The 16818-nt window shown below is 32.3% G+C and overlaps 1 protein-coding gene across 1 annotated transcript; it reads left to right on the forward strand.

Moving 5' to 3' along the window:
* The first annotated feature begins 702 nt into the window (after window positions 1–702).
* On the forward strand, window positions 703–6713 carry LOC108462411 (uncharacterized). The gene is made up of 11 exons (XM_017762363.2): window positions 703–881; window positions 1604–1669; window positions 1768–1835; window positions 2085–2118; window positions 2314–2383; window positions 2875–2932; window positions 3372–3500; window positions 4406–4497; window positions 5376–5460; window positions 6039–6117; window positions 6265–6713. The coding sequence occupies exons 1-11, from the start codon at window positions 875–877 to the stop codon at window positions 6342–6344; spliced, it is 768 nt and encodes a 255-aa protein (XP_017617852.1). The 5' UTR covers window positions 703–874; the 3' UTR covers window positions 6345–6713.
* The last annotated feature ends 10105 nt before the right edge of the window (window positions 6714–16818 follow it).

Below are 16818 nucleotides of genomic sequence, written 5' to 3' on the forward strand. Positions count from 1 at the left end.
TTTATTTTACCATTTGTAATTGATTGGCGAAAATGTGCTTGTCATCAAGACAATTAAAAAATATAGAACACGAATTAATTTTTAAAAAAATATTTTTAGAAAATATTAATAAAAATCTAATAAAATAGAATTTAGATAGAAATAGAATTTTAGTAATAAATTTAAGAGAGAATTTGAGAGATTTTTGAGAGAATATTGTGAGCAATTAGTAGGGGTTTTATAGTTTTTTTACTGTGGGGGTGCAAATGACTACTTAAAATAGATGTTGAAAATGTAGTCGTTGGGGGAAGGTGTTGCGGGACGCATTTTTCATTAACGCTTCCAGCTAGAAGCATTTTACTTGTGACATGCAGAAAGAGCTTCCAGCTGGAAGTGTTTTACTGGTGACACGCAAAAAGCGCTTCCAACTGGATGCATTTTTTGGGTTTCTCCTGAAAATGCTTCCAATTGGAAGGTTTTATCTAAATCGGCTCATTTCCGTTAAAGTTAAAAAATTCGGTTTATTTCCTTAATTTTAAAAATAACATTTATTGGTATTTTAGTCTAAAATAAAAGTATAAATATGATATATAATTAACCATTGCTAAATATTTAATAATTGGTTGAGGAAAATAAGAGAGTGTAAAAATTAGTTAAGCAGCTAAGGTAGAATACTCTTTCTTTAGTTGGGTAAAACAATAAAACTGGAGTAAAATAGGGAGTAAAGTATAACGTGAAACGGTGCGTTTCCAGGTGAATATTTCTATTAGGTTTTTATGGAGCTGAAGTGTCCATGGAAACTGTGAGCTTCGATCTTCATCTCTGAGAGGAAAAGCATAATCAAATCCAAAAATACACAAAAACATAAAAGGAGTATTTTCTCAAATTCATAACCATGACTGGTAATTCTTTTTTCTTTTTAACTCATTATTATTTAAACTTTACTTTTTCTAATCTAATTCTTGCATTGAATTGCTTATCAAATTTGTTTAGGCCGCCTTCCAACTATCTGCAATGGAGCAAACTTTTTCCTTTTCCTTTTCTATACATCTTAATAATCATTTGGGTTTTTTTAGGGTTTTCTTCTAGCAATTTGCTTTTGTTTCTTTAAAGAGTAATATAAAGCAATAAGCTTTTTTTAGATAATCAAAGATACCCAGAAGCTGCAAATGCAATGAAAATTTTTGGGGTTGAAATGCAATGTTCTTTTCTTTTTTTAAATCCTTCCGGAGCTTTTGAGATCTGGTTTTTGTAAATTAACATGAAATTTATCTCATAATGACCGAGTTTTTAAAATCAAAGCAAGTATTAGTGAAGCAAAAGTTGTAAAAGTACTGACTTTGAGAGAAACTCAGGCACAGATTGGTGGCTCAACCCCATAAATCGTCCATCAACCTTAAGTTGTAAGAGAACTAACAAATATAGGTACCCTATTCATAAAAGATACAACTTTACTTTCTTCCCTAGCATCTATCTAAGGGAATGAAATATGATCAACCTGACATTTACTAATATTGGTTACACTTTATTTAATCAATTGATGGAGGGATTTGATGCTGTTTTGAGATTGGTTCATGGTGTGCTTCCTTCAACATGAATTGACTTATCTGAGTTATGTTTACAGATCACTTGCAGGAGCAGGAGATGGAAATTGAAGCCCTGGAAGCAATACTTATGGATGAATTCAAAGGTTCAACGTCTTGCCCTTCTTTCTTGGGCTTGTCTTTTTTCTATCTGCAAGAATTTCCTGTCCCTCCTGACCTGTTATGATTGTTGTTCTCATATCAGAAATTCATTCTGGTGAAAGTGGGCTAAACACTTCGAATAGGTGCTTCCAAATAACATTATCTCCTCAGGTGTGTTTTATCCCAGAAATAACGTTATCTGCATTTCTGTAATATTCTAGTTTCTCATGGTGATCTTACAATGCCATGGCCTAGTAGCGGTAGAGTTGTTTGCTGAGTAATAATGCCCATCTAAATGATTTAGTATGTTTGGCTTTTGTTTAAAGCTACTGTTTAAACAGCATTAGCTATTCTTAGTGACTCTTATGCCTTGGAAACTAATTTTCCTTTCATCTAATTACCTCGTTTTGTATTTAACAGGATGATGATACAGATCAATCAACCACCCTACCAGGTTATTCTTTTAATTCATCTAACATATTGTAGCATACTATATTTATGTTCAGCCACACTTTCAGGCAGACACAGATAAATTTATAACATCAAATTTGACTCAATTTGTTTTATTTGGGAATTCTTTTTGCTGCCCTTTGTTCAGGATTTTCCTTTTCCTTGTGAATGTAAGCTGTTATCCTAACTTCTTTTGCAGTTCTGCTGGCTTTGATTTTCTCGCATACTGAAAAATATCCAGATGAGCCTCCACTTCTGAATGTAAAAAGGTCAGTATCTCCTTTCCGTGCAACAAGCCAATATGCATGGCACTGTCTAATAAAGATATTTGTGACAGTCCCCTGCTTTCTCAAATGATCTGAGAAGCAAAATTTTCCCCCGTTTGAATCTAATTTAACCATCTTGATTGGAAGAAAGGAATAGCTTTTAGTCTAATGGGCTCTGCCTTAAAAACATGAAGTTATTATGAATTTTGGCCACTAGGTTGAGAATTTTCCATCCTCCCCCTGTTTCATTTTCCCAACCTAGCATTAGCAAATCTTAATCCTTGTTGTGATCCCATTGTTGTTTTTAACATTTATCTTTCAAGCATTTTAGATACTGTCGTTTTGTTTAAATTTCTTGCTGATTTCTCTATCAATTCAGAGGAGCTTATCTCTTGTGTTTGGGGTCTTGTTTAGAAGATTTTTGCCCGTCATGATGTCATTCTTCCTTATGAGCTGTTGTAAATAACCTGCTTTTTGTCATTTCCTTTTTCCAGTATACGAGGAATACAAGTTAGTGACCTGAAAGTTTTGAAAGAAAAACTTGAACAAGAGGTAACCTTTCAGGGAGTTATGTTTTGTAGTATTACTGGAATTTATAATTTACTATTTAAGCATATATAAAGCAATCAGGAATTGTTCTTCCAAAAGTTCAGTTTTTGTTCTTAATAGAGTTACCATCATATCTTTCCCCAGCTCATCACTCTCTGGAAAATGTAAATCTCCTGATTGGAAGTGTTAAATTGCACAGAGAATCTCAAATCTTCCACACTTACCTTTAGCTAATTGAACTTTGTCTCACATCCATCTTCAGCGAGCAGTGGCATCTGTTTATCTGTTTAATAAATTAATCTGCCTTTGTAGTGGAAGGTTGCAGTAAAAAGTGTTATTTTTAGTTGGCATGCTAAATAGCATCTTTTCCTTATATCTAAAGTTGTTATACAGCTAATTTTCCCAGCTCATGCAGATTCTCACTTGATTTTGTGCTTTTCAGGCATCTGAAAATCTTGGAATGGCTATGATTTACACTTTGGTTACATCAGCCAAGGAATGGCTATCTGAAAGATATGGTCAAGATGTTGATGCTGACAATGTTGAAGAAGAAGAATCAACAAAAGATGAGGTGTGGCCATTGACTATGTAGTTTTAATTTCCTCTATTCTTGTGGTCAGTTGTTTTCTAGATTCAAGAGTAAATATAACTTCTGTTTTTGAGTGATCTTTTAGCAAATTCTGTTGGTACTCATATACAGTTTCCACCTGCCATGCAATGTTTGCATTTAATGTGCATGGATACATTAGTCTTTAGAAGAACTACTTGCATGCCTTAATATAAAACAACTTAAGCCTACAGAGAGTGAATTTATTTTTGGCCTAAGGTGCTGCAATGCCGCTATAGTTGCTACGCTGTTGTCTGATGATGCCTACTTGGGAGGAAAGATAGATTTCAAATTTATGCTTCAAATGTATAAATGTGATACGTTGCCCAAGAAAAACTTGTCATTAATGGATATCATATCTGAGCATTAACTTGAAGCATGAAAGAAATGGAGTTATTGTTATTTTAAATGCTTTGTATTAGAAAAAGAAAAGGTGTGAAGCTCCTGGTTTGCTATGTCCATAATATCAGTGTCAAATTAATCTCAATCAACATCAGCTAGAATGTTGGCCAAATTGGACTGTGAATTTAGGATCAGTTTCTGCTGTCAGGATTGTGAATTTAGGAAAGAAAGTGCTAAGATTCCAAAGATATACTATGCTGGTTTGCAATACAGCCAGACTTTTGGACAGGTCATATTTACAGAACAAAAGCATTGATGATTTCCTAGTAGACAGTTTTGGGGACTTAGTTTGTTCCATTTTAGAAATATTCATTTTGTTAATGCTAATTGACATTTGGTAAGTCTTCTGAACAGAGGAAATTTGTGCTAATAATGATTACAAATCAGAATGCTGAGCACTATGTTTACTTAATACCAGGTATTAGTCTTTACATAATAAAAATTATCTTACCTTTTCCACCCTGCAGGTGATTATTCCACATGGAGAACCTGTTACAGTTGATACATTTTTAGCTTGGAGAGAAAGATTTGAAGCAGAGTTGGCACTAGAGCGAGCCAAGTAAGTTTGTTGGGTGAATGCGTTTTGTACATATCATATATGGATATGCACACAGAGATTACTTCTGAGGTTTTTGTTAGTTATCAATTCTGCAAGTTTGGTAGTGTTAATCATGCTAAAGCACCTTATGTTTGTTATCATTATTGTATAAAGTTCATCTTTGCTATTGAAGTGATTGGCCCAGTATAGGATGTAGAGTCACGTTATATGGGTTCATTATACCTTGTCTTGGAAGTCTGGAATTAAATGGCAGCTATCTATGCTTGCTAGTACATGCAGTTGATGTTCCTGTTAAGGGTTCCATGCAATCAGGAAAAAAAACTGAATTGCAGTTTCTCCTCCTACGCTTTGAAACACAATTCACATCATGGAAATATTCCTTGAAAAAGGAACAACAAAAACAAAATCCTGGACAGTTTTACCTTCCAAGCGAACTTTGCTTTACTGGTATTTAAGCACAATGAGCACCTACATGAGAGAGATGACTTGGTCTATGAAAATATTCCTAGAACTTAAATTGCTTAAACATTGGTATGAATGGCAGACAAGAGTACATGGTCAACATGCTTATATAGAAAATTTGCCTAGTTTTCCCTTATATGGGTTATGTCTCGTAGCCACTTTCACTTGAAGTGTTGGATATGCATGCATGAAAAAAAAGTCAAAACAACAAAGCTTGGAATGGCAGAAACAGTCCCATTCTAGCTTTCCCTTGTCTAGTTCAGTGCATGGAAAGCTTTTGTAGTTTGTTCTGGTTGATCTACTCTTCATAATGATGTTTTATGTGTGGAATAAGAAAATCTATGCATCCATGCTATGAAAATTAGAAGGCATACATTAACCTGTGACAAATAAACTCTCCGTGCATCAATTTTCAGGCTAATGCCCGAATCTGCTCTTACGGCACCTAAAGAAAAGAAGCTGTCAGGCAGGCAGTGGTTTGAAAGTGGAAGAGCTACTGCGGTAACTTACTTATACTTCCTGATTTTTCCTCTCCATGACATTGTGGATTTACTATATTTATATCATTGCCAATTTCTTACCATGGGTTTAGTTGGATTTTAGAAAAAAGACCCTCATTGTTTCCTTTAAATTGGCTAATAATCTCAAATGATTAGGTTGCTTTTGGGATGGCCTATTTCCAATTGTGTTATCTATTGCTTAATGATTCTTTTCTAACATGTATTTCAACGATTTTGAGAATAGAATATATAATTGTGAAACCATTATTATTTCTAGGAATAAGTTATTTCTTCCCCTTTTGTTGAATATGAGACTTAAATGATCCCAAAAAATCTGAAACTCAGTAAATTTGTGTTAGTGTTGAAAAAAAAGAACAGAAAATGCATATGTAAGATATTCTATTTAACGTTATTCAGCCAAGAGGTTCAATTGGATTAATTGACTCCTTCCCATGTTGAAAGCAATCACGATTCAGTGAAGAATGAATGCTTTTTGTGATACGATACATGATATGGTTAGAATATGCCTATTTAATCATGAAAGTGCGATCTTTAACATAGTCACTCTATCTTCTGCAGAAAGGTGCAGCTCGTGTTAATGAAGAATCAGATGAGGAAGACGAGGAAGATATTGATTTTGATGATGATGATTTCGAAGGTGAGTGCTCTTTGTCACACAAGCCCATAACTGGTGTTTGATCGTGCCAAGAATATTTGTTAAATGCTTTCGTAATTACAATATGGTTAAAGGTAAAACTGAAGCAAAATGGATGAAAGAAATGATTTAATCACTGTCTTATTGCAGATGATGAAGAAGATATGCTTGAGCACTATCTTGCTGAGAAGTCCGATTCGTCTACGCACTCTTCAAAGAGAGCTGCCTAAAAGAACGTCTTGTGGTCTGAGAATTAAACATCTATTATCATCGATGCACTCTGAACGTCTTGCGGTTTGAGAATTAAAGATCTTTTATCAACTCCTATTGATAAGTGGGAACTGTAGTTTCATTAGAAACTTCCTCTCATTTTAATTTTGAAGTATAGTAGCCAGGGATGCGTTGATTGAAGGAAAGCAGTTTATGTTGTACCATTATATTTCTGTTTAAAGCAGCACTTACAATGTAAAAAGTCACCAATTTTGCATATTACTGCTTGAGCTAAAATCAAATTATGATAGCTCGAGCTTGAGCGTTGAATCCTGAATTTTGAGTCAAGTCTGAGCTTCTTATAACTTGAGCTCAGCTTTAGTCCTAAATACTTAATTGAGTCATCAGAGAACATTTACAGAGTATGGCAGTTCCATGCATGCAGAGAAGGGTGCTCAATATAGAAAAGAGGCATCAAAGAACTTAAATGATCATCATTAGAAAAGTTGAGAAGAATTCTGAAAATAGTAAAGAGTTTGTCATATTAATTTCTAATGAGCTTACCATAAGTGCTACTCGATTATGAGTCTCTTTGTAAGTGATTTCATACTATATTCTTTTTAAAAGCTCAATAAATTACGTTATAATAAATTTAGTAACTTGTAAATCTTATAATATTGTACGAAATTCAGCAATTTTGTAAAAGTTTTAGCAATACGTAAAAAATTCGAATTTGTGGTGAATTTAGTAATTTATAAAGATGGTAAGAAATTTAGTAATTTTAAAAGGATTTTGTTGCAAGGAATTCAATAATTTATTGAAAACATTACAATGTTATAACGATTTGCAATAATTTTTGATAGCCTATGCTTTGGCCTAATAACGAGAAACTCACCTTTGCAAATTTGTCCCATAAAGCTCGATGGGAACAACGTGGTCATATTTGTATATGTTGTTTTTCAAAGCTAAAGGATTACAGGGGTATATTATTGGTGATTTAAGAAAGCCCGTATCTACAATCAATGGGATTCAGAAAATTCTCTCGTGATGGCTTGGCTCATCAATTCTATGAAACCACACATTTTCAAGACATACTCTTTAACAAAAATATGCAAAGCAACTGTTCTTACAAACTCACGAGTTGACAATGATGCTCAAATCTACAAAAACTGAAACACTAACCAGTTTCGCAATATTTTTCTCAATTGAGTGGTTTTTGGCAGTAATTAGATTATTATCAAGATTTGTACTAGAAATGTTGTCAAATTCTAGAAATTAGTTGAAAATGAGCGAATATATGATTTTTTGGCCTGGTTGACCAATTAATATGATCAAATTGGGGTTCAGGTTCTTAGAAACGCTCTACTCATACATGCAATAGAAATAAAGTGAAAGAAATGCTATATGCTCTACATAGCATCAGTTGAAAAGGCAAGTTTGAGTTCCAGTGGATCAAAATAGCGGTCAACCACCAATTACCCAAATAAAGATTTTTTGCATTTTGACTATTGTGGGAAGCCATGACATACGAAGGGAACTTGTTGGAAGCTATACAGCCGACCCACTAGATAAAGGGGGAAAACAAGTGAATTCCACACGAGCTCAAGCAAATTTGTTTGAGAACAAGACTCATCCAAGGTAACACCCACTACCGAGTCTTTCTCTTCTATTATTGCTCGAATTGAATCCTCCAATGAAACATCCAACTTTTTGAATTAAGTAATGCCTTTAATGCACATTGACACTGACTCCTGAATTACTGATTTTGGAGTGAATAGCTGCCACGATAAGAAACAAGTTATGAACAGATCAAAAGAATACAAACTGAAACAGAATGAAATATAAGAAAGATAAAGAAGAAATTCGGCCAGCCAAGAACAAAAGAAAACCCAGAGTTTAGAAGTGTTTTGGGATGTTCCTGATTATGAAGAAGCTGCCAAATTGAGATCTAAACAAGAGAAAGAAAGATATAGGCACATGACAGGATCCTCTAAAGGTCTACTTAATTAATCCCTATGTCAAACAAAGGATAGAGTGACAGTAGGTTATGGTTCTTTTTCCTCTTATGTATGGAATAGGTTTTGTTAATTGTGCAGCGAATATTAATCGATCATACGTTCTCCACGTTTCTATGTTCCCTGTTAACCTTTTATTTGTTAGTGCCTTCACAGAAGTCTTAAATTGTAAAACTGAAATTTTTTTCCCAATCATTATGTTTTTCAAAACCTTGAAACAAGGAGGAAGATTGACAGCAATAGATTGTATGATGACTTATATATGTTGGAGGGGAGTAGTGGTTCTATTCCATATCACGCATGTTTGGGAGGACATAAGGATGTCAACCATGAAATTATACAATGGCATCTACAGTTAGGGCATCCATCTTTTTCTGTACATGAAAGATTATTTTGTGAGGCTCATCAGTATGCTAGACATATTAAAAAATCTAATCCTTTATGCAATAATAGAAGTAGTGGTCTATTTTTGAGTATTCATTCTGATGTTTAAGATCCTATTCAAACTACCTAATTATCCGATAATCGATGATTTGTTACTTTCATTGGTTGTTGCACTAGGATGACTTGGGTTTATTTGATGAATCAAAAAAGTGATTTGCTTTTGTGCTTTTACCCTTTCATAACATGGTTTCCACACAGTTTAATGTTAAGATAAAGAATTCGAGAATTAATAATGGCATAAAATAAGTAGCTTTAGATGTTTATCTTAGTTTAATTTAGAATTTTATCTTTATTTTGGAGATTTTAATTATTTTTAAGAGTTTATAAATATTTAACTTACTTCACCATTATAAAGAATAGATATTTTATTAGTTTAATAAATTTTACTATGTTACTTCTTTTTAAATTTTGAGCAATTTACTTTATTTATTTCATTTTCAAGGTTGAGAGATTTATCTTGTTATTTTATCATTATTCATATTTTTAAGTACAAGCTAACTCTGAGTGTGGGAAGTGATTATTTTGTGACACTCCACATCTTATCCAAACAATAAATTTAAATGCCAAATGTCCCAATATGTTGTCAGAGTAACTCAAATAATTAACCATCAAAACATGCAAGTTTTAAAATTTATTTTTTATATAAATATTGAAGATAAGTAAATTTAATTTTTGGACTTCAAAATCATGGTAATGTGGTAGTGTATATTGAGTCTACGATCATCACCTTGTAGCATCAATTTTAATTTTTGTAAATAACTCACTCATCAAATTAATAGAAATGAAAACCTTAAAAAAAATGATAAAACAAAAAAAAATTATTACAGCAGAAATTGTTTTTAGAAAAAGGTATTTATTGAAAATTTTTAATTGATGATATGTGCAGGGATGTTATTTATAGGAAGGGGGTGTTGATATGAGATATTGTATTTAATAATGTTAGGTTTCAAAAGTTTAAGTGGGGGAGGAATTGGTATTTCTAGAAGTTTTTACAAAAATTTTCTAAATAATAAGGAAATGAAAAAAAACGTAGACAATTCGATTTATAAAGGTTCAGCCCCAATTATCTACCTCTATTATTTTGGTATATCTCAACTAAGGATTTTCCAATTCACTATATTTGAATTATTACCTTTAAATGAAAAGTATAACTTTTACAATCATTTATCTTTTTCACAAGAATAAGATAGAACTTTCACCCAACTTTTTGGCTAAATTGAAACTTTATACCTTTTACAACGCTCAACTGGCTACCCTTCTAATCCCCTTTAGTATACTATTTACAACAAAGAGAAGATTAACAAACCAACAATGAACCTCTATTAGGTGCGTATTTGCAAAATAAAACTCTAGAAATAAAAATATGAGAGTAAAAAATATATATTACAATAAGCTCTCAATGAAAAAAAAATAAAAAAAAATGAAAGATTTTCTCTTGAACTTTTTGCTTGAATGTTGTTCTTTTAAGTCTTGAAATGTTCTTGATGAGTCTTTATACTAAGAAACAAGTTTTGTAGACATTTATGGCCATTAGGGGATGTATTCAAACCGTTTGAAGAAATTTCGAGTCAGATATTTATATCAACATAAGTGGGCAAGTACTAATACTTCTCGTGAAGTATTGATACTTCTCCTTAAGTATCGATACCAATATGTAGGTTTTCACATTTTGGCTTAATGTCCTAGTTGTATCAATACAACTAGGCCACAACTAGACCAAAGTACTAATACTTCTTCTTGAACTTGTATAAAATGAGTTTAAATGTCTCAAAACAATTTTGCATTGAATCAAAAACATTTAGATAAGTTAAAAACACATTTAGAACATATTTTTGAATATTTTACAAGTATTTGAGATACTTTGTAAATGTTTGAATAAAATTTCAATCATATTTTCATTAAACGAATTTAAAAAATAATAAATACAAATTTATGTTAAATATTATTATATCAAAATCTATATTCGGAGGAATACATTACAACTCAACAATATAAAAGGTTTAATGGGGAAGTATCAAGAAAATTTGTTGCTATGACGACAAAATTGGTATATGAAACAATAGAAATTATATCTATTAAGAAAAACTTGTATGAGTTATATCTATTAAGCCATTTTCTGTTGGCTTTTCATTATGAGTACTTATCCATTCATTGTTAATAAATATTACATTAATAAATATATTTTATTATATAATCATATAATTATTATTTAATTTTATAAATAAAAGAGTTATTAATTAAAAATAAAAAATTTAGAAACAATATATTTATTAATTAAAAATAAAAACTTGAAACAACATTAAACAAAAATTACAAATGTATTTAGAAAAGAAATTAAACTTGTGACTCAATGATAAAACCATTATTATATTTATTACGATAGTAATTCAATAATTCTACTAAATTAACATATTGCTTTTTCTAAAAAGAAAAACCTATTTCAATTATCAATAATTACGTTTATAAACATAATATCAATTTATTAAATATAATTTTAATATTAGATACAATAAACTCATATATGACAATTAGTAATGTAAATTTATTTTAGTGGTTATAAACCATTATTTCTAATGATTATAAACTATTTTTTACAGTTACAAAAATATTAAATACTTTTTTACCGTTATATGGAAATATTATCATTTTGCCTTTTCTAAATTATATTTTTCCCTTCCAAAATCCTATACAGTTACAAAAATATTAAATACTTTTCTGACCGTTATATGGAAATATTATCATTTTGCCCCTGCTAGCTTATGTTTTTCCCCTTCCAAAATCCTATAAATAGGAGGCATTTTTCCTTCATTTGACACACAACTGAAAAACAAAGCTTCTTCTACTCTCTCTCAACTCTCTTTCATTCTTTTTAAAATTTTAGAATTTTTCTTAAATTGCATTAGAGTAAATTTTGTTTAGGAATTTGGGTTTTAAGTGGGGCCTTTTGTGACCCTTCCAAACTTTCCTGGGAATTGATCTTAGTGTGATTTTTTCGATTAATTTGATTTTCAGATTATTTCAGAAGAACACTAATAATTGAGTTCTACCTTCCTTATTTAGGTGTAAGAATATCGAAGAACTATGTTAATCTTGGGGGATGACGTCCACTATACAATTACATCAATCAGTGCAAGTTTGTTTCTAAGGTAGTGATTCTTCCACGACATAGTAATACTTTATTTATTTAATCTTGGTTTATTTTTCAGTCAGTGTTAACGAGTTTGTTTTGTAGTAGTATATTTGCCAACAATTTAGAAACAAATTACTACTACTGTTAAACATGTCTGCCCCAATTAACAAATATATTCTTGATCTCTCCAAGCTTGAGCTTCTTGATGGACCTAACTACCACCGTTGGTCCCAAAGGATGGTCATATTCTTCGAACAACTTGAAGTTGACTACATCCTCTTCAATCCACCTGTCACCGAAGAACTCGAAGATTCTGTCATTGTTCTTAGATACTTGGATCTCAATGCCACAAAGGTCAAATTTGAAAAGGACAACAAAATGGTCAGAGGTCACATGTTAAGTCACATAACTAACAACCTTTTTGACCTATTTGTAAAAAAACCAAGTCAGCTAAGTCCATCTAGGGTACATTGGAAAAGAAATATGGAGCCAATGATGCTGGGGTCAAGAAATATGTCGTTGAAGAGTAACTCAAATTTTAAATGACCAATGGTAAGCTAATTATGGATCAAGTACACATCTACGAGAAATTAGTCTCTAACATCCTAACTGAAGGGAAAAAGATGTGTGAAATTTTCCAAGCAAATGTTCTGATTGAAAATTTGCCAAAATCCTGGTTTGACTAGCATAATATTCTTAATCTTAAGAAGCGAGACATTTCTCTGGAAGAATTGATTAGCCATATGAAGATTGAGGAAGCTAGTCGTCTAAAAAATAAGGCCTTAATTACCTCAAGTTAATTTCCTTTAAAAGCTAACATTATAGAATCCAGTTTTGGTTTTTATCCCAAATTGAACAGATTTAAAAATGCTGGGAGTTCAAAGAAGATAGTAAAACACCAGAACAAACAGGTTGTTAACTTCAAGAAACTAGGAAAGAATAAAAAACCCAACAATCTTGTGAAATGCTACATGTGTGGCAGAGCTAGACACAAAACATATCAATGTTATCAACGTTCTGGCCGCTAGAATGAAAACAAGCAAATCTAGTTGAAAATCCAGATGAGGTGATAGCTGCTGTGATTTTCAAAGTAAACCTAGTCGAGAATAATGCCAAGTGGATTGTAGACACAGGCACCTTCAAACATTTCTATGCTAACAAAAAAATGTTCATCGAGTTTGAAAGTGTAGCTAAAGGTGAACAAGTTTATATAGGTAACTCTAGCAACTCAGAAGTACTCTGTAAAGGAAAGATGTAACACTCCTAACCCGTACCAGTCATCGAAACAGGGTTTTGGAGCATTACCAGAACATTCAAAATATTTTTCCATAAACCTATGTAAATTACTATTCATTTACCAAGATCAACCATAATGTCCTTTAATTGAGCCTTTAGGGCCCAATACAAGCATTAGAATCGAGTCAAGACTTAACCGGGACCTCTAAGAATTTTTCGCGAAATTACAAAATTTTTCCAAGGTGCAGGGTTCACACGCCCGTGTGGTCTAAGGGACACGCCCATGTGACCTTGAGACATCCCCGTATTGGAGGCCGTGTTCAAATCTGTGTAACTCTCTGACTTGCACAACGACCATGCCACACGCCCGTGTACTAGGCTGTGTGGTTAATTAATTTAATTCGAAATTAGGTGCAGGTTTCACACGGCCAAGACACACGCCCGTGTTCTAGGCCACACAGCTGAGACACACGCCCGTGTTCTAGGCCACACGACTGAGACACACGCCCGTGTCTCTACTCGTGTGCCCAATTCCAAGTATTCTGTTTCTCAAAATTAAAGTGCAAGGGACACACAGCCTTACCACATGCCAATGTTACCAGGCCGTGTGTCATACACGGTCTAGACACACGCCCATGTGGACAAAATGAAGCCATTTCTAGCTTCATTGCTCACCCAAATTTTCATCCAAGACCTGCACTTGAAACACACATCCAAAACCAACCAATTAAAGCATTCAAATTGGGCAATCTCATCATTCAACAAAGTATATCACTACATGCATATGTGTTTATAAACTTACCTTGGAATAACTTAGGCATTAGCATTATTTGATCACATATACATAACATATCACACATGAATATAACATCATAACCTACTTAATCATGCCAAAATAAACCATTACTAGCCATTCCAACGGCTAGGTTACAAAACATCATTTTCAAGCCACTATTGTCCAAGTTATCTTATACATTCCATTATACCAAAATGATTTCTACTAAATATACCCAAAATGCTAGTTGATAGTGTGATGATGCTCCATTGATCTTCCAACCTTCACGAGCTTCCGAGCACTATAAAAAAATAGAAAACAAATGGAGTAAGCATTACATGCTTAGTAAGTTCATATAACGGAAACTAAACTTACCAATCTTGTTTATTAAAATCTAGGCATACAATGTTATGTTTCCATCTATTTGGCTAAATTGTCTAATCACATACTTTCAATCAAACATGTTAGTCACCAAAATCTTCATATCAATCAAGTAACATAAATGAGCTCATCAATCAATATTCTTTCAAGTCATTATCATATCGTCTCTAGATTTTCATGCCATGTCAAGAGTTATATGTCCATTAAACCATTGAATCCCGATAGACGCACAAGTAGTACACTTGAAGTGTACAATTCGATAATCTGTCAATTTCTTATTCAAGGGTACCCATTAGGGAACTTAACCAATAAACATCGAGCCACACATCGTATAACATGATTACCAGTCCAGGCTAAATCCCTTATATAACGTAATCTCAGAGGAGCTCAATTAGGATTACCAGCCCAGGCTAAACCCTAATCATAACGTATACTCAAGAGATATTATATTGGGATTACCCGTCCGGGCTAAATCCTTTTTAAAACAAGGTCATTAAGATTACTCGTCCAAGCCAAATCTCGTCCGCAACAAATGCAGGACCCTATTTGTTCGGGAAAGCACATACCATCATCGGAATTCAACATTCAATCGGGACTTAACCCCTTTATCACTATTTCAAGCATGTATTAAGATTTTCATTATAACATTCAAGTAATGTACATCAATATAAATCATATTCCATACAAAACAACATTCAATTAAACATATTTACATGCCAGATTAAGTTACATAAACTTACCTCGACACTTGTTCGCGTAAAAGTCTACTAATCCGAAATTTTCTCTTTTCCTCGATCTAACCTTGACTTAGTGTTTCCCAAATCTATATAAATGAATTTAACCATCAATTTCACACATTTCATATTTAAATGGACTCAATTTACGTCCTAGGAAAAATTACCATTTTGCCCCTAACTTTTTCATAAATTTCAATTTTGTCCCTAGGCTCGGAAAATGAAACTTATGCAAATTACTCCCTATTCCAAGCCTAACCAAAGAACCATTACAAATTTTCCAGCACATGTATTCATAAAATTTTAGAATTTTTCATCAAATTTTACAACTTTTCATTTTAGGTCCTAAATCATGTTTTCATCAAAAATCACTTTGTAAAGGTTATTTATCTATCAATAATCTTTCATTTTCTACAATAAATTTCTATTTTCCAATATATACATCCATGACCCATTTTCATACCTTGGTAACTTTTCAAATTAATCCCTCAAATAGAGAGATTAAGCTATCCCAGTTTCAAAAATACCAAAATTACAAAAAATGGGACAAGAGAACTTACCCAATTAGGCATTGAAAGTTTCTTTTCTCTCTCCTAGGGTTGACATAAAATAAGATGATTTCTTTTATCATCTTTTTAATTAATTAAGTATTTTAGTATTTCCAATTTAGTCCTTGCCCTTTTTCTATAATTCTATGGATGAGTCGCCTAGAAAAAATCTACATACTTTTTTTAATGGTCTAATTACCATATAAGGGCCTCTAGTTTTAAATTCCATAGCTATTTGATCATTATAACTACTAGAATTCAACTTTCATATTTTATGCGATTTAGTCATTCTCGTAATTAAGCACTTAATCGATAAAATTTTTGTGTCAAAATTTTCGCACGACATATCTACTATATTACGGAACATATAATAAAATAAAAAGAAATCATATTTTTGGGTTGGATTTGTGGTCCCGAAACTACTGTTCCTATTTCATTGAAAAATGGGTTGTTACAAAAGATTTTTCTTAAACTTACTTTTAGAAAAATGTTAGCATTAAATAATGTCCTTAATGTACTTGCCCTGTGTAGGAATTTAATTAGTGGTGGATTATTGAATAAGGCAGTCATTAAACTAGGTTTTGAATCCAATAAACTCGTACTTTCTCGTAATGGATATTATGTTGGAAAATGTTATTTGAGTGGAGGGTTATTTTTTTATTGAGACTAATTTTTGGATATGTGGCATGCTAGATTAGGACATGTGAATGTTCATTCTCTGAAAAAACTCATAAAAATGAATCTACTTCCTAATCTAGATGATAGTAGCTTTAATAAATGTGAAATTTATGTTGAGCATACTAGACATTCCTTAAAGGCTACTTCTAATAGGAAGACTGAATTTTAGAGTTAGTTCATATTGATCTAGCAGACTTTAAAAACACAAAAAGTAAAAATGGAAGACGCTACTATATCACCTTTGTAGATGATTACTTTAAATACACAAAGGTTTATCTATTAAGATCAAAAGATGAAGTTGATAAAACTTTTCTTCTTTATAAATCAGAGGTTGAGAATATGACACTAATTTTCTTAAAGGGGTTTGTGAGAAAGATGGAATTATATATGAGTTTTCTGCTCTTTATTTCCGATAACAAAATGACATAACTAAGAGGAAAAATAGAACTCTAAAAAATACTTTACTTCTAAGTTCTGGTTTACCTGACAGTATGTGGAGGGAGGCCATAATTTTTGTAAACCATATTCTTAATAGAATGCCTCATAAAAAGTT

This window comes from Gossypium arboreum, chromosome 2, assembly GCF_025698485.1.
Source record: "Gossypium arboreum isolate Shixiya-1 chromosome 2, ASM2569848v2, whole genome shotgun sequence".
Classification (NCBI taxonomy): Eukaryota; Viridiplantae; Streptophyta; class Magnoliopsida; order Malvales; family Malvaceae; genus Gossypium; species Gossypium arboreum.